Consider the following 22,907-nt stretch of genomic DNA (forward strand, 5'->3'; position numbering starts at 1 on the left):
TTTGTCAGTGAAGCTCACTCTATGATTTGGAGGAGTAGGGAACACTGGACTTGGGTTCAAGGGCAATTTATTACTTGTGTTTTAGGCAAGTCACAATCACTCAGCCTCATGTTCATCATCTATAAAATGATAGTAATTATGTAATTACAGAGTAGTTGTAAAAAACAAGTGAAGGCATTTTGTGTACAAATATAAGTTCTTTGTATCACTAGATGTTTTTGAAAGATGAATTTAGAGTCTCCAAGTTTACTGTAATGCCCAAATTTTAACATTCGGTGTTTTCACTGTTGTGTCTTACAGTGGCATTATTGAAATGATGTATGTCAGGGAACAGCTGGAGAACAATGAGGCTGAATGGGATTCCCAGTGGCTCCCTCGAGGCTCAGTGGAAAAAGTCATGATGATTGTCAGTGTCTTCCACAGAACAGGAGGTAGTGGAACCTGGGCCACATATTCCTATGCTATTTTGAGGCATTTTCAACTTAGTGCTTGCTAATTGGTTTTGACCAAGTTGGGTAGTTGTATATAAGCTATACATCCAATAAGTACCTAAAAGTATAGCACAGTTTGTGTAGCCTATATGTTTTTAGCTACAGATTTGAATGGAGATTTTAAATATAAACTTCAAATATTTTGTTCTTGATGTGATTTTCAAGTGTAAAAGTCAGTAATTTACATTCACTAAATAGTCTTTCTTGAGTTTTGGGTAACACCTATCTCAAAACTAAAAAATAAAACCAAAAAACCTCACCAACAGAAATTTTGTAAACATAGTTTTTATTCTTATCTTACCTTCAATGGAAAAGTCCTCATGCCCCCAAAACATTTTTGAAACTCAGTAACTGAACACCAAACTCAGTAGCCTGATGATTACTTTTCTAGACAATTGCTGAATTATATTGCTTTAAAAAAATAGCTAAGATATATTTTTATTACTTTATTCCTTTTTAAAGCAGCAATATCCCCACATTTTTTTCATAAAAATCTAAAATATCTCTAGTAGTCCCAAGTGTCTTATATTTATGTTTGTCCTAAGCATTTGTTTCATTCAGATTTTTCAGAAATAAGTGCACTTCTAAAGAGAAAATAAATTTAAATAAAGACAGCAGGAAAATAATCATGGTTGTAGCAAAACAGTTACTTTGAATGTTCTGAGTTTTAACAATTCAAAGGAGAATGTGTTTGGTAACCAGGGACCTCTACGGACTAAATTCTCAATTCATTTATTTGTAGATCAGCAAAAGACAGATAGCTGCTGCTCCTGTCAGGAAGGACTGACTGATTGATTGTCTAAGGTTGTATACAACAAAACACCAAAAATAAATGTACTTAAAAATATTTTAAATTTAGAGATTTACACAAAAAGATGCAGGTGTTTAAAAAACAGAAAAAGTATAGAAATAAATGCAACCCTATCTTAGGCCTTACCAACCAAAGAACATTTTTAATACTCCACACTTATTTGCCATTCACTAACTAGCTTATTAAATCAGCTATCTACGGTATTCAGAAGTGGCTGGTTTATAAGCAATTCCTTATTTTCAGACAGCACAATGTTCAATACATTTAAAGATTTAAAGCTATGTTAGTAATAAATGCATAAAAGAAAAATAACATAACTTGCTTTAATACAAAGGTTTTTAATAAAAAAGTCAAAGTCTACATTAAATCAGGAAGTCGATAAATCTGAATTATACAAGCTTTCTATATACTTAGAAAAACCAAAAACACACAGTTTATAATAAAACTCTTTTAATTCAAAATAGAGTCTAATTTAAAGAAAATGTCATTATGCCCAGTTGATTAGATAGGGTTTTGTCATTTAAATTAAATTATTCACCTGAAGTATGGGAAATGTGTAATAGAGAAAATTCAATCTCAAGGGTACTTTGCAAATTATCTAGTTAATTTGCATCATGAATTCTTAGCTTCCAAAGGGCAGACACAGTCTTTAATTGCTTTTAGATAGGCACTTAAGAAATGCTTTTGATGAGGAGAAAACCCCAAAGATTGTGAATCACTCTATTAACTCCAGGGAAGAATGAGACTCAACAAAGTAGCTTTCCAGAACTACCCTTCCAGTGCCAAGAAAGTAAAACTATTTGCAAGCTCTTTCTCGTAATAAGAATGAGGGAACTCAAAACAAAAAATGCTCTATTATGCAATTAAAAAGTAAACTTAGGTAAATCAGTTTCTTTTTATCAATCTCTGTCAATTTGAATTAATGGTATTTTTCAGTACCATTTCAAGAATAGTTACCATACTAGAACTAGACAATGTTGCAATTATTTCATATCTTACCTATTCATTATCACACTAGCAAAACAGTCCTTTTTTTAAAAAGGGGAGTGATGTGGGGTGAGAAAATCTCATAAACCTCAGCAAAAGTTAGTATTATTGAATTAAAGGCAGTTATAATTAGAAAAATTAGAGTTAGTCAAATTGAGAAATCCACAGAGTTTTTAATAGCTCTCTCCCCTAAATACTCAAAAACTCCAGACTAGAAAAAATGGAAGTGAACTGTTAGATAAACACATAAGTACTCAACAAATATTTAAAAAGAAACAAACCAAAAATGGGAGAGTTGGGGGAAGCAGGATGGTCTTTTGAAAACACTGTGGAGCTACCTAGCAGCAACATTTATAAAAGCTTTTGTAGATTTGCATAATGCTCCTATGCAATCCTTCCCCAATAGGAAGACATTCCTACAAATAATTCATCACGTTAGATTTTGATCACAGATCATTTATAATGGGTATCACGGTTGTATCTTTAAAAAATTTCATCCATTAACAGTTAAGACAAACATTAGGCCGTTCTTTGCTAGCATATTATTCCTCAGCTACTACTAATGAAACCAAAACCTCAGAGAGTTGTTTGAATTAGAATTAAAATATTAAGCTAGAAAAGATTATTTAATTCTTAGGGAGATACCCAAAGAATTTGATGCTGATATTCTCTCTCCTCTCATCACAACCCCCTGGCCTGCATTTACTTCCTTAATTCCATCTATATTCACCACAGTGATGTAGCTAAACATGAACAATATTGCCCTTTAATAAGCTGACCTCTATCAAAGATCTGTCAGGTCTGAATACATCACGCCCACAGGAAAGGAAAATTCTACTCAGTTGTGAACATCCATTCTGTTCAAGATCTTTGGTACATTTGGAGCATAAGAAAATAATGGCACAATAATACAAGTACTATCAAAGGAAAAATTTTCATCAAAAGAAATAAAAGTTAACCAGCCATGATATGTAACAACTTTCTAGAAAACCAAAGTAAATAGCTTTTTGTTCTCTGCAAGTCCATTTACATGATAGAAGTTTGACATTTAAAAAAATAGTTTAATAAAAATACACTAATTCTACAAGCAGCCTTCATGGTCATTTCTTAATTTCAACTCACCATAATCAAATTAAAATAATGCCATGTCCTCTTGTTAAAAAAAGTCCTCTTGTCACAAGAAAATCAACTTTACATGTTATATAATACAGTACATCTCCCTATGAGTATACAGACTACATATATAAAGGTCATCAGTATTTCTGAATGCAACGTAAATATATTAGTGGAGTGCTTGAGTGAAGGTGTTAAACTTTCTCTTCCTTATTATAAACTTGTCACTCCTTACTGTGGAGTTCGTGTAATAACTTGATGATAAATTCTATTTTTTAAAGAACCAGTGAATTTCTTTTTAAATCTCTTAAAACCATCACAGAAATTGTCTTCATATATATTCTACAGATGTCCAAACCAATAGGGCAATGTTCTAACACCAACTATGGAAGATGGCTTTTACTGATTATCTAGACCCATAAGATTTGCAGTAAAACATCAATACTGCAGTGTTACCTACAGGTTAGCCTATGTTGCTTTAAATGATATGTGTTTCTCCTGAATTAATTAGAGGTGTTACAGTTCAAAGCCACAGCACACACAGGCAGAATGGACCTTAAGACGCATGTAGGCAGTGCAGTTAGAAAGGGATGTCCGTTCCTTTTATTCCAGTACCTTCGTATAATAAAGTTAACAAAAATAATAAAATATTAAAAAAAAAAGAGCCAGCTGGCACTGCCAACCAATTCCTATAGTAGTCTCAGAAATCCTAATCCTGTAGAATTTCCTCTTGTAGTCAATAAGCACCACCGTCTTCAGGAGTATTTCAGTGTATTGTTATCTACGCCAAGCAAGCCTGGTGATGCAGCTACCTGAGTTCTCTTGGTTATGGGTGAATGTTATCTTCATTCATAATTTCCCAGCTTTCATGTAGGTAGGAATAGAGCCACGTTGAGTCAACCCTTCAAACCTTTTATAGGTATAATTGAGAAAAACCCAGTCTTTGGATTTGTAGTCCGGTTCTGTGGTATTTGGCACTAGAAAGAGAAAAATTAAAGGAATTTCATTAGTGAAATGCCATCATCTTCACAGACTTTTAATAGTGGTAGTTACATTATAGATTGTCTTACCTGGTTGTAAAATATCAGACTCAGGGAAGTCATCAAAATTTGAAGTATCATCAATGCTTTTGATTTCTATAGGGATTGCTGCTGGCCTTTCCCTATAAAAAGGTATGGAGTAGGCATGAATTCTCAATTTCCAACAAATAATTCTACTTGTAAATTCTGCATACCATTTTATAGATATTAGAAAAGCCAAGGAAATTTATTGTGGATTTGAGAATAAAGGGAGTTCAAAATAGTTGAGTATAATTTTTTATTAAAATGTTTTCATTTACTTAGAATTTAAAATTTTTTTTTAATTTTTGTGGTTATGTTGTAGGTATATATATTTATAGGGTCCATGAGATGTTTTAATACTGGCATGAAATGGGTAATAAGCACATCATGCAGAATGGGGGGTCCATCCCCTCAAGCATTTATCTTTTGAGTCACAAACAATCCAATTACATTCTAAGTTATTTTTAAATGTACAATTAAGTTATTATTGACTATAGTCACCCTCTTGTCTATTAAGTAGTAGGTCTTATTCATTCTGTTTTCTTTTTGTACCCATTAAGCATCCCCACCTACTTGTCATTTTTATATCTCTGAACCAAGCCTTTCTCACACTATTTTTTTTAAGAGGAAAAATGAGCTAATGAAAAGTAAAAGAAGAGGTTTTATTTAAAAGATTGTATAATTGTATAAAGTATGTGAGATATTATGAGGACGGGATCCTTCTTAATTGATTTAGGAATAGAATTCTACTAGTAGACAATCCATAAAATGTCATTTGGGAAAATAAGGGGCACATAGGTGAAGGAACTATATATTTGTGATGAAATCTGCATGTAAAAATTTCTGTCATATAAATTTTAAGAGAATCAAAGATACTCAGTTAAAAAGAAATCAGTCAAGAAAATGCCTTCTTATCATGCTAAAAAGTTTAACTACAGAAATGGTCAAAAGAAGCTATCAGTTTTTATTGCTTCTGTTTTTTCAACAAATATTTATTGGATTTATTAGGTGCTAAGTTTACCAAATTATGTAAAACCATATATATTTTTTACCTGAATTATTCCAAGTTTATACTTAGTATACTACTTTAATAAACCTAGTTTAGAGGAAAGAACCCTGGAGGCCTGAGAGCTGACCTTCTTTGTTATTAACTAGCAGTATAACCTTAGGCAGCCAAGTCCCTGCTCCATGACTGTTCCCTCCTTATAAAACCAAAAGAACTGACAGTCTCTAAGCATCCTTCCCACTGTAAAACGGGGGGTATCATAGTTCTATTGAATTAAGTTGTGTGTGTATAGTATTATACAGCATAGTGGTTTAAGAGGCCTCCACACTGCGGCACTATAACTTCTCTGTGCCTTAGTTTCCTCACTTGTAAAACAGGGATAATAACAGTTCCTATTTTATAGAGCTTATATGAAGATAAGATGAGAAATGCAAGTAAAGTACTTAAAACAGTGCTGGACACAGTAAATGATTTTTAAACATTAGCTATTATTACAATAGGCAGAGTGGGCTGGGCGCCTGTAATCCCAGCACTTTGGGAGGCCAAGGCAGGTGGATTGCTTGAGCTCAGGAGTTCAAGACAAGCCTGAGCAATTGGGCAACATAGTGAAACCCCATCTCTACAAAAAAAAAAAAAAAAAAAAAGCAACAAAATTAGCTGGGTGTGGTGGCACGCGCCTATAGTTCCAGCTACTCGGGGGGCTGAGGTGGGGGGATCATTTGAGGCTGGGAGGTCAAGGCTGCGGTAAGCCATGATCATGCCACAGCACTCCAGCCTGGGCGACAGAGTGAGAGACCCTGTCTCAAAAAAATAAGTTAATAGTAATAGGCAGAATGCCTAGCACACAGCAGGTTCTCCAGTGAAGAGCTGTACCAAGGAAATGACACATAAGCTATCTTGGAAGATGCAAAGGAGCCAGCTAGGCAGGGTAGGGGTAGAGGCAGCGGGGAAAGGGCATTTCAGTCAGGATGAATAGCAAATGGCAAAACTTAGAGGTGGGAAGAGGAGTAGGAAAGGCCATCCAAGATGCAACTTCTGCAGATGAGGCAAGCGCTATATCCTGCAGTCCTAAGAAAGCAGTGAAGGCTTCTTAACTGTCTTCCAAGTGCAAAAGGATGCAGCAAAGTGGCATGGCCAGATTTATGCTTTTAAACTGTTGCTGTGTGGAGAACAGATCAAACCTACTGACGGTAGTTTGGCCATAAACTGAAAAAAAGCCAATGCTCACAATTAACAACTGTAAGCAAATTCTTAAAAGTTACTTGTATAATGCCCAACCAATGTTTAAAGAAGGTACCTTATTATAAATTAATTAAGGAGACACTGTGCTATATTACAGCAAGGACAAAAATGAGGGGTCACTGTGTGAAATGTAAATACATCTTTCACGTGCTAACAGCCTTCACTGTGAGTATGAACGTGAGAATTTAAAAAGGTGCCCAATGTTCTTCCCTGAAAGTGGATGTTAGCCTAAAATGAGTCATTTGGCTGTAGCCACAACAGTCCCATTCACTTACATAATCCAGAAAACACTGCACCAATGACATTATATGTTACTTTTGTATTTAATCTAGCAGAATCAGAGGTAAATTAATTGTCAACTCTAGAAATTTGTTTTTACTCAGACCTTTCCCATTCAAAGCCTAGGAACATACCTTATGTGCTCCCAGTCGACACCTTCAAAAAAGGGATGACCTTTTATTTCTTCTACTCCACTATTTCCAATTCTGTTTTCAGAATCAATACAAAATCTACAACATGGAAGCAGAGAAATTATCATACAAAAGTTACATCTAAAGTATTCTAGCTGTATTACTTCAAATATTTCTTTTTTAAAGCAATATGTTTTTCTTTTATTGATGTTAACTATGTTTATTGTAGGAAATGTGGAAGAAAATAAAAATCATCTGTAAGCGCATTATTTAGCGATAACTACTGTAAATATTCTAATCTAATCTTTTACAATATTTAAATACTGTGTTGCTACCATGGTTACTATGTTAGGTCTACTTTTTTTCACTTGATATACTGAGAAAATTTGCCAAAGTCATTAAATATTTTTCAAGAATTTTTTTTTTTTTTTTTGTGAGACAGAGTCTTACTCTGCCGCCCAGGCTCTAATGCAGTGGCGCGATCTTGGCTCACTGCAAGTCCCACCTCCCAGGTTCGCACCATTCTCCTGCCTCAACCTCCCGAGTAGCTGGGACTACAGGTGCCCGCCACCACGCCCGGCTAATTTTTTGTATTTTTAGTAGACGGGATTTCACTGTGTTAGCCAGGACGGTCTCAATCTCCTGACCTCATGATCTGCCCACCTCCGCCTCCCAAAGTGCTGGGATTACAGGTGTGAGCCCCTGTGCCCGGCCAATAAACTTGTTTTCTAAAACTTACAAATAGAAATATTATAGCCAGTCTACTATTGAGCCAGTCCACTATTGTTGAACAGTTAAATAGTTTTCGATTTTCACTATTAAATACCATGATAAACATATTGTACTTAAATCTTTATACATATCTGATTATCTGCATAAGCAAAATCCCTCAAACTTCTGGGTCAAAGGTCATATATAGTTTAGGGATTTTAAAAAAATAATATGCTGCCAACTGCTATTCCCACAAGTTGTTCCAATTTATATTCCTTCCAGCCATTCACAGCAGTACCAAACACTTCATATTAGTTGAGGAACACATGGAATTTTTTGCTTAGAAGATTTCACATATATACTTTTCATGACAGGAATCTGCTATTAACATTTTCCCTCTTCTCTTTAATGGAATCAGGTCATTGCATTCTAACAGAAGTGACCTTCTGCTTTTATATATATCAGTAACTGAAGCAATACAAGACCTCCTCCCTCTTTTTAATTCCTAATTTTTTTTCCATATACTTCCTTTTAAGAGTTTACATTTTTAAAAACACCTTTATTGATCTCTTTGACTGTATACATCAGTGTATACATCCCCCCTTCCCCCACAAAAGTGAAATGAGTCTTTTAGGTTGTTAGGAAATTTTAAGACACTATGAACTCCTCTAGGAATTTAACCACTAACCTGAGAATTAAGTCCTTGGCTTTCTCAGATATAGGTACCTCTGGAGGAAATACCAGAGTTTCTTTCCAGTTCATCACTTTTCTGTATGTTTCTTGAGGTGTTTCAGAGCAGAAAGGTGGATATCCTAGGTATCAAATAAATAAAAAACGTTTCATCAGCTTTGTGATCAGTGAAGTTATACCCACCAAACATGTGCTACAAGAAACCAAACAACCCTGAGTGCCTATTTAATAGTCAAAAATGCCACCATTCATCAATTTACAATAACATTGCTAATAACGTCAATAAAATAAAGGATTTAAAGCACTGCCTCCCCTTTTACCTGAAAAGCTATGAAGATAACCACTTTTATACGTGGGAGTCTGGGTTAAATACCCACCTTCCTGAAACAGGATCCCTGGAGAGCTCACTGGTATTGATCAGTATGTATTTAACATTGGGGGAACATCAGAATTAAGTTTAAAAAACCTCAAATATTTTAGTCAATGATATCTGTAATATATTCAAACAGTGGTACTCAAGGAAATATACGTTTTGTACATAAATGAATGATAAAACATACCTATTAGCATTTCATACATAATCACTCCCAAAGACCACCAGTCACACAATTTGTTGTAACCAGTCTGCATGAATACTTCTGGAGCAATGTAATCTGGTGTCCCAACTGTGGAATATGCCTACAAAGGAGCAGCTTGTCAAACCAGCATTCTTAACATTTAAAAACTATCTATCTGAGGATGGCTTAGTACTAGAAAAAGCAATATATAGAGGAGTTAAATTTTCACTTATATTTATTTTGCATGTTAATCATGTGCAAGGCTTAGTGGTAGGTAGTGAGTCAGATAATATGTTATAGCCTATTATTTTTCAGTCTGTTGACTTTCCTGAGGGAATGCTGAATTAGTTTTCCTTTCCCCACTTGGTTGAACAAATATTTATAGAGTGTCCATATGTGCCAGGCATTTTAAAAGAATATATTATTTCTGCCCCCACAAGAAGCTCAATGAAGTTTTTTTATATATAGCCTTCAGTCTATTTCAAAAAGAATGAAAAAGTTGAACCTAGAAGACCTGGCTTCCCCACTCACTACTAATGTGTTCTTGGGCAAATTATTTAATTTCTCTGAGGCTCAGCTTCTGCTTACATAAAACTGGAATAATAATACCTGCCTTAATAGAGTTGATATGAAGATGAAATGATAAACGGATGTGTTTTGTACACTACCAACTATAAAAATAAGCATGAGGTATTTTCATTATAAATGTAGTTCCAGGGTACTGCTTATCTATTAGGAAGCTATGCAGTTTTTAATTCTTAATTCATATAAAATCTTACAAAAATGATTTCTACAAGGCAGTAATTGTCAACTAGGGGTAGTACTCTTGGGGCCATGGCAAAATGTATGACTGCAGATTTTGTCATCTCAGTGACATGACTGGCATTTAGAGGGCAGGAGATCCAAGTGCTAAAGAAATTTCCTGCCCCAAACACTGAGTCCTCTCTACTTCTCCCTTGGGAAACACTTGATCTAAGGCTTGGCAACTACTGGCCATGAGAAGAATAAAACACATACCTGAGTAATCACCTATGAATATTTTGTAAATGGGGGGGTACAGAATTCCCCCACCATAATTTTAAGCAGTATTCAGTTTTTCCCCTTTAAAAATAGGGAATATTGCAATTATTCTCAATCGCAAAACCTAATCTAAAACTGACACATTTTAAAAGTAAAACAAAGTGTCTCTCCTTAATGTGTAACTGAATACATTTAAAAATACTGAAATGTTTTTACAAGCATAGGAAGTTTGCAGTTACTTAGGTTAATGATATTATAAACTCAATAATGCAAAGGTCATTTTATTTGGTTTTAGAGGGTATTAGCCTGTTATTTTTCAGTCTATTGACTTTCCTAAGGGAATGGTGAGTTTTCCTTTCATCACTTGGTTGAACAAATATTTATAGAGTGTCTGTATGTGCCAGGCATTTTATAAGAAACGAGGAAAACAAAATCCAAAGGCACATTCTTAACCTGTAGACAGTTCATGGACCATGTTAACAGGACAAAGGGAAAGAGGAGGAAGGGGAAGCAATTATTCTATCTGCTCAGTTACAGAGAGGAAATAGTATAGGGTGAAAAATCATGTAATTCTATATTAAAGGGGTAATTAAATTTATCTGTGGCAAAGCCAGCTTTTTCAAATTTTATCTGTTTTATTGTAACACTGTTTACATCCCAAACTTCCTGTTTACTTTGTCTATAAAGAAGTTCTTAGAAACTCACAACCACTTTACTTGCTGATTGATATTTGTTGTATCAGGATTTATAACACAGGTATGAAAAATGGAAATCACAAGGCATTCATTACAATTGCATTCACCTCAGTGAGTTTTATTTAAAGTGCTAATTACTAGTAAACAGCTTACTCATAGGTATGCTCAGTCAAGTACTCTAAAGTTATAAAGTAAAAACCAACACTTTGCTTTACAGGCAAGGAAACTTAACAGAGAAACTAAGAAAACCGTGTGATTCCAAAACAAGCGCTATCATTGTTACGAAGTGAATACTAATTATTATAAAGATACAAATAATCAAGTTAAAACCAGTTAAGATTTTAGAACCAAGGCACAAAATTCTTTCTTAAAAACTGGTTGACTCACCAGTTGTCTCCTGTTCTTCTTCCAAGTTTCTGCTTTCCTCTTTGAGTTCATGTTCTGAAATGCTAATTTCAACAATATGGAATTGTAATCACGAGAGAAAAATGCTCTCCACAAAAACAAAATCACATATACATCTAAAACACAGTGGATTAAGGAGTGGGGAAAGGGAAAGAACCTTCCGTTCTCTACAGTATCTTAACCAGGGAAAAAACAAAACAAACAAACAAAACCAAACTTACAGAAGTCACTTGGTGGGTTGTGTGTGAGATTTCTATAAAATTCAGTCCTGTGAGCTTTCTTTAATCCCGTACACAAACCAAAATCGGATAATTTTACATGACCCTAAAAAAAATCCAGTAAAATTAGATTATATTAACTTTGAAAACAAAAAGCCTTGTTATAAACTCCTCTGTTAAATGCCAATTGTTATAACAATTCTTAGCTTGGGATTTGTACAAGTAAAATGTAAAATTATAAGTATCTGATGATGATGATTTTTAAAAGTAGAAAATGGAGGGAGATAAAAAGAGAGCCATATTCCCTGTTGTCATTTCATTCTCAAGTTGTCTCCTAGTACCTTATCATACAAAATAATGTTGTTTAGCAATATTCTAAATTGCAGTTGCTGATATCCACTCACAAAATCAGCTCTACTGCTCTAAAAAAATAATCAACAGCCTAGTAATTCACCAGTTTATTCACATGCCTTGGCATCCAATAAAAGGTTGTCTGGCTTAATATCCCGATGGATGAAACCCAACTGGTGGATCGCATCTATTGCCAGAACAGTCTCTGAAATGTAGAACTGTGTCTCCTCTTCTGTCAAGGTGTCTTTCTTCATTAGCAATGTCATCATGTCACCTAAATAAAGGGAAGTCAAATATATTATTATTGAAAATGTCTCAAAGGTGGAATACCTTGTAAAAGCTTTCCTGAATTTTTTTTTTTTTTTTTTTTTTTTTTTTTTTGAGACAGTCTCACTCTGTTGCCCAGGTTGGAGTGCAGTGGTGTGATCATGGCTCACTGCAACCTCCACCTCCTGGGTTCAAACAGTTTTCGTGCCTCAGCCACCCAGGTAGCTGGGATTACAGGTGTGTGCCACCACACCCAGCTAATTTTTGTATTTTTAGTACAGACGGGGTTTTGCCATGTTGGCCAGGTTGGTCTCAAACTCCTGGTTTCAAGCTATCTGCCTGCCTCAGCATCCCAAAGTACTGGGATTACAGGCATGAGCCACCATGCCCAGCTAGCTTTCCTGAGTTTGCATTTTATGATCTACCCAGTATATTTCTAACCATACCTTGGGCCAAATAAAAGTGCCATTGCATAAGCAGAAATTTCATGACTTTTAATGGTTTTAAGGCAGACGCCATGTGAAATCAAATCACGAAAGAGCTGATAATGAAATAATATATACCACTCAACTAACTGCTGAGGAAAATGTCAAACTGCAAAAAAATCAGAATAGTGCGCCTGGAAACCAAATATATTCTTTTGGAGTTTAGTGGGACATTATCCCACTAAAAAAAGGCACCTGCAGACATTCTTTTATTTTCAAGGAATTTTAAAAGTTTTAACAGTTTTAACTGTTGTAAACACTGGTGCACTTACAACACAGAATTGACAACTGATTACATTTTTTTCATATGTTTTTTGAGGCTTAAAAAAAATAGGGGGGTGGGGGCAGTGGCTCACACCTGTATTCCCAACACTTTGGAAGGCTGAGGTGGGTGGATCACTTGAGGTCAGGAGTTTGAGACCAGCCTGGCCAATATGGTGAAACCTTGCCTCGACTAAATACAAAAAAATTAGCTGGGCATGGTGGCAGGCGCCTGCAATCCCAGCTACTCAGGAGGCTGAGGCAGGAGAATCGCTTGAACCAGGGAGGCAGAGGTTGCAGTGCGCCAAAATCATACCAATGCACTCCAGCCTAGGCAACAGAGCGAGACTTCATCTCAAAAAATAAAAATTAAAAACAAAACAAAACAAACAAAAAAGCAAGTATTCTTTGCCCTCCATTGCCATTCTTTTCCCCTTGCCCTCTTTGCTGAGCAATGATTAAACCTGTTTTCTTTATAAATTACACAGTCTCAGGTATTTTTTTTGTAACAACACAAAAGAAACTAACATAACTTCACTAACCATCAGTGAACCCAGAACGGTAATATTTAAAATGTGCTAACTTTATCATTCCTTTAAAACAATCTGTTTGTGGTAAAAATGAGCATCAATATGGTAGTAAATATTTCTAAACTATGACACTGTAAAGCCTCAGAGCAAGGAATATAAAAGTAAACCTCACCAATAAAATTATTATTGCATATAAAGATGTGCTTGTATCAGTCTGTCATTGATACAATGTTTCCTTTTACCTCCAGGGAGAAATTCCATGATTAGATAAAGATTCCTCTTATCCTGAAAACTGTAAAACATCTTCACCACCCAGGCACCATCTGCTTCTACCAAAATATCTCTTTCTGCTCGGATATGGGCCACCTAGATGAATATATTTTTGAAAAAAAATAATCGTAAGCACATCACACATTTGTCAAATTCATCTCTTACACTTATCCATCCATAACAGTTAATGAAGAAAAGATGGAATTTCAGAAGATTTGATACATATATGAATGATCATATTCTCATCAAATATGGAGAATCTCAAGAAATAGTTTATTTTAGCTTATATCTTTAGGTCTAAAAAGGTGAGGTCCACAGGTATATTATGTGAGGCTAAGGCCTCTGAGGTAGAGCAAGAATCATTCTAACAACTTTTTAACCAGAATCTCTACCCAGCCTAGGATCCTGGCTTTGTCATATAAAAGTCATAGTGTGACTTTTAAAGTTAAAAGTAGTAAGCCGGGCTGGGCACAGCGGCTCACGCCTGTAATCCCAGCACTTGGGAGGCCAAGGTGGGCGGATCACGAGGTCAAGAGATCGAGACCATCCTGGCTAAAATGATGAAACCCCGTCTCTACTAAAAAATACAAAAAATTAGCCAGGCGTGGTGGCATGCGCCTGTAGTCCCAGCTACTCGGGAGGCTGAGGCAGGAGAATCACTTGAACGTGGTAGGCAGAGGATGCAGTGAGCTGAGATCGCGTCACTGCACTTCAGCCTGGTGATAGAATGAGACTCCATCTCAAAAAAAAAAAAAAAAAAAGTAAGCAATGCCCTGTAAATTGGTATAGCAAAGCCAAGGTTGGCAAAAAATAGCACACTATTTTTAATTGTTAAAGGTCCCAGCTTGATAATTATTTGGTGTTTTTTTAAGAAATAGTGACAATTATAGTAACTTTATATTATATTTAGTATTATAACATAAAACCTCTATCGTATCTATAAATGTTAGCTACAGCAAATTCGCGTAACTTTTGGGGATTTTGCCACTGATTTCTCGGACACATAATTACTAGAGATATTATTATGTGAAAATGTTATAGACTGGAAAATTTTATAAACTGGGTAATTTATGGGGTTGGTATAACTGGTCAGTTTGCAGCAGCTTTTGCATTAATATATTTACACACTTTTTCCAAAGGTTAATAATAAGATCTGATTTATACTTTTGCTATTTTCACTGTGAAACATTATAAACTCTGGTCCAAAGCACATGAGAACATACATTTGTAAACCGTTTTATGATAATAAAATATGATCTGCTTAAAGTGTCATATTTGGAATTACTCCTAGTGCAGTAAATATTCTGAGATCAAAGCATAAGAGTTGAGGAGTAAGAACTTGTTTTCTGGCATGAAAATACTTTATAATTTCTGTGGATCTGTTTCATTAAGTGAAAAGTGGTAGCAAGAGTGCCTCACTATTACCTTTCATGAAGCAATTTAAGGTGGTAAGGGAAAGCCCTAAACTTTGGTGTTGCATCTGGTGTGTAAGGAAAACAGCTACAACATAAATATGACTTGATTATTGTTAAATGGTTTAAAGCCAAATTACAGGATCTCTTTCCAAAACAGGATGCAAAGGTTGGAAAGTATGACCTGTGGTAATCTGGTACAACAATAGTGGGGAGATCAGTTGCTACTTAATTTTGCGGGGGTGGTTTGCATTAAAATAAATGTGATAAAAGTTAAAATACTGCTGTATTAGAACTAAGTAGAAAAAAGCTTTCTAAGACAAAATTCAGTGGTAACAAATGCAAATTAATTTATACAGGGGTAAAAACCCCAAAATGCAAAAGCAACTAAACGTTGGGCTACAGTGAGATTTCCGCCCCCCACCTCCCCACAGGAAAGAGCAGTGGTCCAGAGGCTCCTTAACTTCCCACAAAATATTCTAGACCAAGGGTTGTCCAGTACAGATGTAACGCAAGTCATATATGTAATTTTTTGATTTTCTAGAAGCCACATACAGAGTGAAATTATTTTTAATAATATAGTTTATATAACCTAATATATCCAAATATTATCACTTCAGTATGTAATCAATATAAAATCATTGAAATATTTTATGGGTTTTTTTTTTTTTTGCACCAAGTCTTATTTGCTAGATATCTCAATTTGTGTCCAGCAGCCACATGTAGCTGGTATCTACACTACAGCTGGAACTAACTGCTTCCTTCTGTCCTTCCTATTATACCCTAGTAGGACTAATCCCATTATGGCTAAGTTAGATTCCTGTTGACCTCCTTGTCTCTGAGCCTATGCATCTTTACCCACATCCTTATTCCCATCATTATCTACAGTTCTCTAATCCAACTCATATCTCAACCTTCCTTGCCTTCCAAACCTCTTCCCTCTGGAGAATCATAGCCTGTCATCAACAAAATCCCCTATAACCCTGTCTCCAGATAGTTCCTATTACCTTCCTACCCTAACTGAAACTACGGTGAAAAATCACCCAACTATGCCAATGGGTTTCACTTTAAATTCAGGACTGCAAATCTCAATGAGCCTTCAATTGCATTTCTTTAGCAGGTCTGCTCTCCCACACCTGAAAATGACCATTTCACAATTTCCCTCCTTAAATCTTCAAAAAGCCATCACTCCTTTACTCGAAGACACCCCCTGTAACTGCATTAAGGCACAGGAAACATGGAGAGAGCCCAGAATACTTATAAAGTTACAGATTTTAGAAATATGTAAAATCAGCAAATTTCCAGGAGACTAGTTTTGATTATCTGATATGTGATAGGGATTCTGGGAGCCAAGAACTGTCCTTTATTTTCACTGTAGTCAGAAAAGAAGGTATTTCAGAAGGTACGGACTGAATGTTCATGCATCTACAAAATTCACAGAGTAAAGCTTTAATCTCCATTGAGCCTGTATTTGGAGATGGACCCTTTGGGAATTAATTAAGGTTAAATGAGGTCATAAGGGTAGAATTAGTGTCCTTATAAGAAGAGACACCAGAGAGTTCTCACAGGAGTGTGTGTCCCCGCACACACCAAGGAAAGGCCATGTGAAAACTTAGTGAAAGGTGGCCATCTGCAAGCCAGGAAGAGAGGCCTCACCAGAAACCAAAACCTGCCCGAACTTTCATTTTTGACTTGTAGCCTCCAAAACTGTGAGAAAATAAGTTTCTGTTGTTTAAGCTAATCAGCCTGTTGTGTTCTGTTATGGAAGTCTAAGCAGACTAATACATAGATTTTAAACTTGGAAGAAACCTTAAAAGAATTGAGAAACACTAAAACAGGCTACCAAAAAGTTAATAACTTATGTAGTAAGATGTGTAAATTGCTTCTTAAAAATTCTAATATAAACACTCTTAACACCTCGTCAGTGGATGCTCCTTTATATTACATGTGTTAAAGAACTCATACCTGCTCTTTTTCAAGCATATCAGCCTTTCTCAATATCTTCATTGCATAGATATGGCCTGTATCTTTCTTCTGGACCAACCGCACCTAAAATATAAAAATATATATTATAAATGTTACATAGTCACTACTATTTGTTCAGTAATGAAAAGCAGCTTCCCTTAAAGAAAGCAGGAATTTGCCAGTGTTGGCATTTCAAGAAATATATATATATATTTTTTGAGAAGGAGTTTCACTCATGTCGCCCAGGATGGAGTGCAATGGTGGGATCTCAGCTCACTGCAACTTCCGCCTCCTGGGTTCAAGTGATTCTCCTGCCTCAGCCTCCCAAGTAGCTGGGATTACAGGCACCCGCCACCACGCCTAAGTAATTTTTGTATTTTCAGTAGAGACAAGGTTTCACTGGCCAGGCCGGCCTCAAACTCCTGACCTCAGGTGATCCACCCACCTCAGCCTCCCAAAGTGTTGGGATTACACATTAATGTAATGTGTAATGTAACACACATTACATTAAAATATGTGTTAATATTTTAACACACATTTTAAATTATCTTAAGATACATATTTGTAGCAGTAATGACTTTTAAAAAGAAGCACACCTCTCCAAAAGCTCCTCTTCCTATAACTTTCAGAGACTCAAAGTCATCCAAGCCAAGTCTGGTCCTTTTGAGCCGTAAGAACTCTGTTTCTTTGCGAGCGTGTTGTGATCGACGTAACTTTTTCTATTTAAAAAAAAGACAATTTAAAAGGATGATTTTATAATCAGGTTTTTTTGAAGGAGCTTCTAGTATTAAAAGATGATGCACATAAAAATAAATGATAGCACTAACATGTAATATACTATTAGGCTAAAACATTTTAAGGAAAATTTTAAAAATTTTTAACAATTGATAAATCTTTACTCTTGAAGTGGACGCCGTTAAATATGTAATCTAGTCCATCATATTTGTCTATATATATGTATAACTTATTCTTTCATCTATATGGTAACTTAATTCCATAAATAAAAATTAAGTGTCAGGAAATTTGAATAGTATTCGGATACTGATTTTTATTGTCAGGAAATCTGCTTTGCTTCAATCCCTTAACTTCCAAAGTTGCTCTTTCACAACTACTGAGACTTGTGACAATAAAGTAACAACATAATCGTAGTGTTTCCAAAGAGATTTACTTGTGATAGAATTTACTCTTGGGCAAATTTTAATAAACTGCTTGAGAACTGGCATAAAACTTCCTGAAAATATAAAATTGCAAAAACAATTACAAGAAGAAGTCATTAAAATATCCAAGTCGGTAATTTTATAACTGATTCTACAAAGGCCACAAAAAATAACTTCCATTAATAAGCAACACTGTGAAATACCTGAAGGTTACATTTCGAACAGGCATTTATTTTATTATTCCAAACTTCATTTTTCCCCCCTCACCAATCAAAATTCTGTTTTTTGACACAGTTAGCTCCTCGTAGAGGAAACACTAAGTGGAAAAGAAACAGTATCTGTGAAAAAATTTAACTCCTGTTCATCTTCAACTGAATCCTGTCAAGCTGTTAGTGGTTCAGTTCGGAGGGACAGACAAGTCAAAATGACAGTAACAGCTTAGAAACACTGCTTCTAAATGCAGCTCATGGTATAGCCTCTCCCTACTCCTGTGTATATCTGTTTTTAAAAAGGTTAGGTGAACTATTAATTAGAAATATGTATGTAAACATGTATTATCGATGCAATGGAATTCTGATACTTCTTTTTTTTTTTTTTTTTTTTTGAGACGGAGTCTCGCTCTGTCGCCCAGGCTGGAGTGCAGTGGCGCGATCTCGGCTCACTGCAAGCTCCGCCTCCCGGGTTCACGCCATTCTCCTGCCTCAGCCTCCCGAGTAGCTGGGACTACAGGCGCCCACAACCGCGCCCGGCTAATTTTTTGTATTTTTAGTAGAGATGGGGTTTCACCGTGGTCTCGATCTCCTGACCTTGTGATCCGCCCGCCTCGGCCTCCCAAAGTGCTGGGATTACAGGCGTGAGCCACCGCGCCCGGCCGGAATTCTGATACTTCTAACAAAGTTCATCTAAGAAGATAAAATTAAGAAATGTCTTCAAACAGCTAAATGAAGTTATACACTAAGGCACACCAATGGGTAAATTACGACAGTAATGAAGATAAAAATCAAGCGCATAAATTAACAGGCTTTGCCTAATGTCTTTTTTTAATGTCTTTAATGTCTTTTTCCACATCTGATATTGAGTATAAAATACAATAGTACTATGGAAAAAGTAAGCAAGCAACAATGAAATATAATTTTTTTCATTAAGAAGTGAGGCAATAAGCCCGGCACGGTGGCTCGCGCCTTATTGTAATCCTAGGACTTTGGGAGGCCGAGGTGGGTGGATCACCAGGTCAGGAGATCGAGACCATCCTGGCCAACATGGTGAAACCCCGTCTCTACTAAAAATACAAAAATCAGCTGGGCGTGGTGGCGGGCGCCTGTACTCAGGAGGCTGAGGCAGGAGAATCGCTTGAACCCGGGAGGCGGAGGTTGCGGTGAGCCAAGATCCCGCTGTTGCACTCCAGCCTGGGTGACAAGAGCGAAACTCCGTCTCAAAAATATATATGTGTGTGTGTGTGTGTGTGTGTGTATGTGTATATATATATATCCTGAAATAACAACATCTTTAAGGGAAGCTACTTAAATATTTTAACGGAGCCAAAATTACATTGATATAATTAAGAAAACAAATGTGGCCTAAAACAACAGTGAAGACTAATTTTTTGCTGCTTTTTACATAAATGCAATAACGAATACCTTTTTTTGCACATATATATTCAAAAATACCTTTTGAATAATAAATTACTAGTGAAACAAAAGATAGCTCCAAAAAGTATCTGATTTAAAATTTTAAGACTAATTTTTAAAAGGCCACTTGGCGGCGCTATAGTGTCATGTCCTTTAAAGAAGTGCTAAGGAGGGCTTTTTTTATTACATAAATAAGTATAAGAATTTTGAAAGATATTTTGAATCTCTCCCTTTATAGATTATAAAACAGTACAGTTGGATATAGTTGCAGAAATCCTGCCTAATCTGAATGGAAAAGATGACCTCGCTATACACAGTTTCATAAATCGTCTACTAGTTTGTATAATGCAGCACTCAAACAATGTATGTGGTTTTGGCCACAGCCATTTAATAGCAAAAAGAGAGAGTCACAAGTGTATGGAACACATAATTCTATAAAAATGAGCATCACCTATAACATTGTTACATTATTTTTAAAAAATCGATTCCATGATTTTTGTCTTAGAATCAGTGTTGGGGTCCAGAGGTAGCTGAAGCAAATTCATGTTAAACAAACAAACAAACAAACAAACAAACAAAAAATTGGTGAAAAAGCCTGTTGATATATTTACTCACAATCTGTATAGATTAAGTAGCCTTGAAAGACAAATAGTATCCTTCTGGTAATCGCATCCTTTCCTCTTCAAAGAAGACAACAAAAATCTGTGGACAGCTTAACATTTCACGACTCTCTTTTATAGCTTGATCTTGCCTATTTAGTTTTTTGTTAAATAACAATCCATGTTGAATGGGATTTTCGTAAGTGAGATGAAACTAGAAAGTAATTTTCTTCCTTTCTCCCTTCTTTTTTATATAGGTGCTCCTCAAACTCGATCTGTAGGGTGGCCAGTATTTGTATAAGACAGACATGCATACAAAGTTTTCAGATGTAAAAGCGTTGAGCTAGCAACTTTATCTATTTTATTTTTATGAAACAATTTTATTTTTTATCAAGCCCACCCCATATAAAGATGCTGTAACAGACTTATATTAAGGTTGAGAGAGCTTGTCTATTTTATAGAATTTGATATAATCCAGGCTCTAGCATGGGGCCTAATAATAAGCACTTGTGGAATTAAAAACATTTGTACAGAAAAACATTAGAAGTTTTATAAACTGGAATCATGGGCCACTGACTTTTTATGGAAAAATCATCTCCTATTTTCTACAAGTTATCCAAAAAATTAGAGAAAATAGCTGTAACTGTAGTTACTACTTGCTGATGCGGACCAGAAGTTGCAAACAGGAAGCGACAAACTATATTCAGCCTACAGATATATTTGATTTGGACTGCAAGTTGGTTTTCAAAAACAGGTGATTGGTTATTCCGCAAAAAAATCCAGATTAACAGCTTCTCTGGAAAAACAGGGCTTTGGCCACAGGGCCCAATGGTAGCAATCCCCTTTAGATGAGCCTTGGTTCCCTCATTTGTCAGTCCCCACCACTGATGCCAGTCCCCAGGAGACATGTCCAAGTGGACTGGGACTCTTATTACAGCAATGTGAAAAGTGGCATGTCTTTGCCAACAGATAAACTGTGAGGCTCAATATTTAAGAAAATAATAAATATTTTTTAAAGAGGAAAAATATTAATATATTTCTTTGTGGAAGCAAAAAAATCATATAAGTTGAATATGGAAACAAAGTATATCTGGATCAAAAGAATATATAACCCTAGATGCCACTATGAAACTAACCTGGCCAGCTTGTCTCACTTCCGTCACCTGCTTAATATGCTTGGGCATCTGTTTTTGCGGTCTCTTCCCTACACTTCAAATTAAGATCTGATATTTAAGATTTCTGTATCAATATAATGATGTATAATATATAAATGCAATTATATGGTTATTAATTATAAGAAATTTATAATTCTAATTTTAAAATGAGGAAAGATATGCTCAGTCTTATTTTTTCTCTATAGATTGGAATACAGATTTAAGTCACTACCTTTCTCACTAAAATTTAAAGGACATAAATGAGCTTTTAAAATATTAATGTTATGTAAATAATAATAGATAATTTTAAATGTAAAAACATTTGAGTTTTCTAGATTGAGTCAACTGATTAGCAAAGTTACCACCTTTAGTATAAATCATAAAACACTGTATTGGATTTAAACATTGCAACTATAAGGAACAGGTACAGTCCTAGGAAAGGCACAGGGAAGATTAGATACTGATTTGATTTCAATTAATCATTTGATGATGGTCTACTCTTTAAATACAGAAACTCTTTTTTTTTTTTTTTTTTTTTTTGAGACAGTCTCTCACTCTATCAACCAGGTTGGAGTGCAATGGCATGATCTCAGCTCACCGCAGCCTCCACCTTCTGAGCTCAAGTGATCCTCCCATCTGAGCCTCCTGAGTAGCTGGGACTACATACATAGGACACGATGCTTAATTTTTAAATTTTTTTGTAGAGAACAGGTCTTACTATATTTCCCAGGCTGATCTTGAACTCCTGGGCTCAAGTGATCCTCCTATCGTGGCCTCCCAAAGTGCTGGGATTACAGGTGTATGCCACTGCACTCAGCATGTTAAACTAATCAATCTAGGTTGTGACTCCCTATTGCCTAGTACTAAAATATACCTTCTTTAGTAAACTATTCTAAACCTAGCTTTCCATGGTGTGCTATCAACTTACTTCGCTATTTCCTTTTATTGCACCCTTTATAGCTCAAATGTAAACTCATTATTCTGTATACGTATTATTTTGTATACACCTCTTACCTCTAATGTAAATTCTACCCATTCTTTACAATTCAAATCAATTGTTACTTCTTCTATGAAACCTTTTCTGATCCTCTGAATTAGAGGAAAAATCTTCTCTATATTTTCAAAGTTCACCACATTCTATCATGCGTACGTATTTTTACACACACACACTCACTCTCCCTCTCCTAATCTAAAACTCCTGGAGGGCAAAAGTCATTATTCATTTATTCACCAAATATTTGTTTTAGCTCTGCCAGACAGCTGTGGAGATGTAATGCTCAACAAGACGTTACAGTGTCTAGTCTTTGGGAAGACTGTATTTTAAGGCTCCCATGGGGATAGGAACAGTAGAATACAGAAGGCACCTTGAGAGGTTAAGGAAGATTTCCCAGTGGAAGTGATGCCTGAAGTG

General features: G+C 35.6%; 1 protein-coding gene across 4 annotated transcripts in view; it reads right to left on the bottom strand.

The window, feature by feature from the left end:
* Positions 1-1,207: 1,207 nt before the first annotated feature.
* LOC105492165 (serine/threonine kinase 38 like) overlaps positions 1,208-22,907 on the bottom strand; it is a 113,342-nt gene continuing 91,642 nt past the window's right edge. For all 4 annotated transcript variants that reach the window (XM_071072005.1, XM_011759148.2, XM_071072006.1 and 1 more), the window contains 11 exons: positions 17,555-17,677; positions 16,959-17,042; positions 13,554-13,677; positions 11,888-12,042; positions 11,421-11,523; positions 11,182-11,243; positions 9,083-9,200; positions 8,521-8,644; positions 7,125-7,220; positions 4,473-4,564; positions 1,208-4,379 (listed from right to left, as the gene is read on the bottom strand). In XM_071072005.1, coding sequence (XP_070928106.1) covers positions 4,252-4,379; positions 4,473-4,564; positions 7,125-7,220; positions 8,521-8,644; positions 9,083-9,200; positions 11,182-11,243; positions 11,421-11,523; positions 11,888-12,042; positions 13,554-13,677; positions 16,959-17,042; positions 17,555-17,677 — 1,209 coding nt within the window. In that variant the 3' untranslated portion in view covers positions 1,208-4,251. The remainder of the gene's footprint in view (positions 4,380-4,472; positions 4,565-7,124; positions 7,221-8,520; positions 8,645-9,082; positions 9,201-11,181; positions 11,244-11,420; positions 11,524-11,887; positions 12,043-13,553; positions 13,678-16,958; positions 17,043-17,554; positions 17,678-22,907) is intronic.

Source organism: Macaca nemestrina, chromosome 10, assembly GCF_043159975.1.
Source record: "Macaca nemestrina isolate mMacNem1 chromosome 10, mMacNem.hap1, whole genome shotgun sequence".
Lineage (NCBI taxonomy): Eukaryota > Metazoa > Chordata > Mammalia > Primates > Cercopithecidae > Macaca > Macaca nemestrina.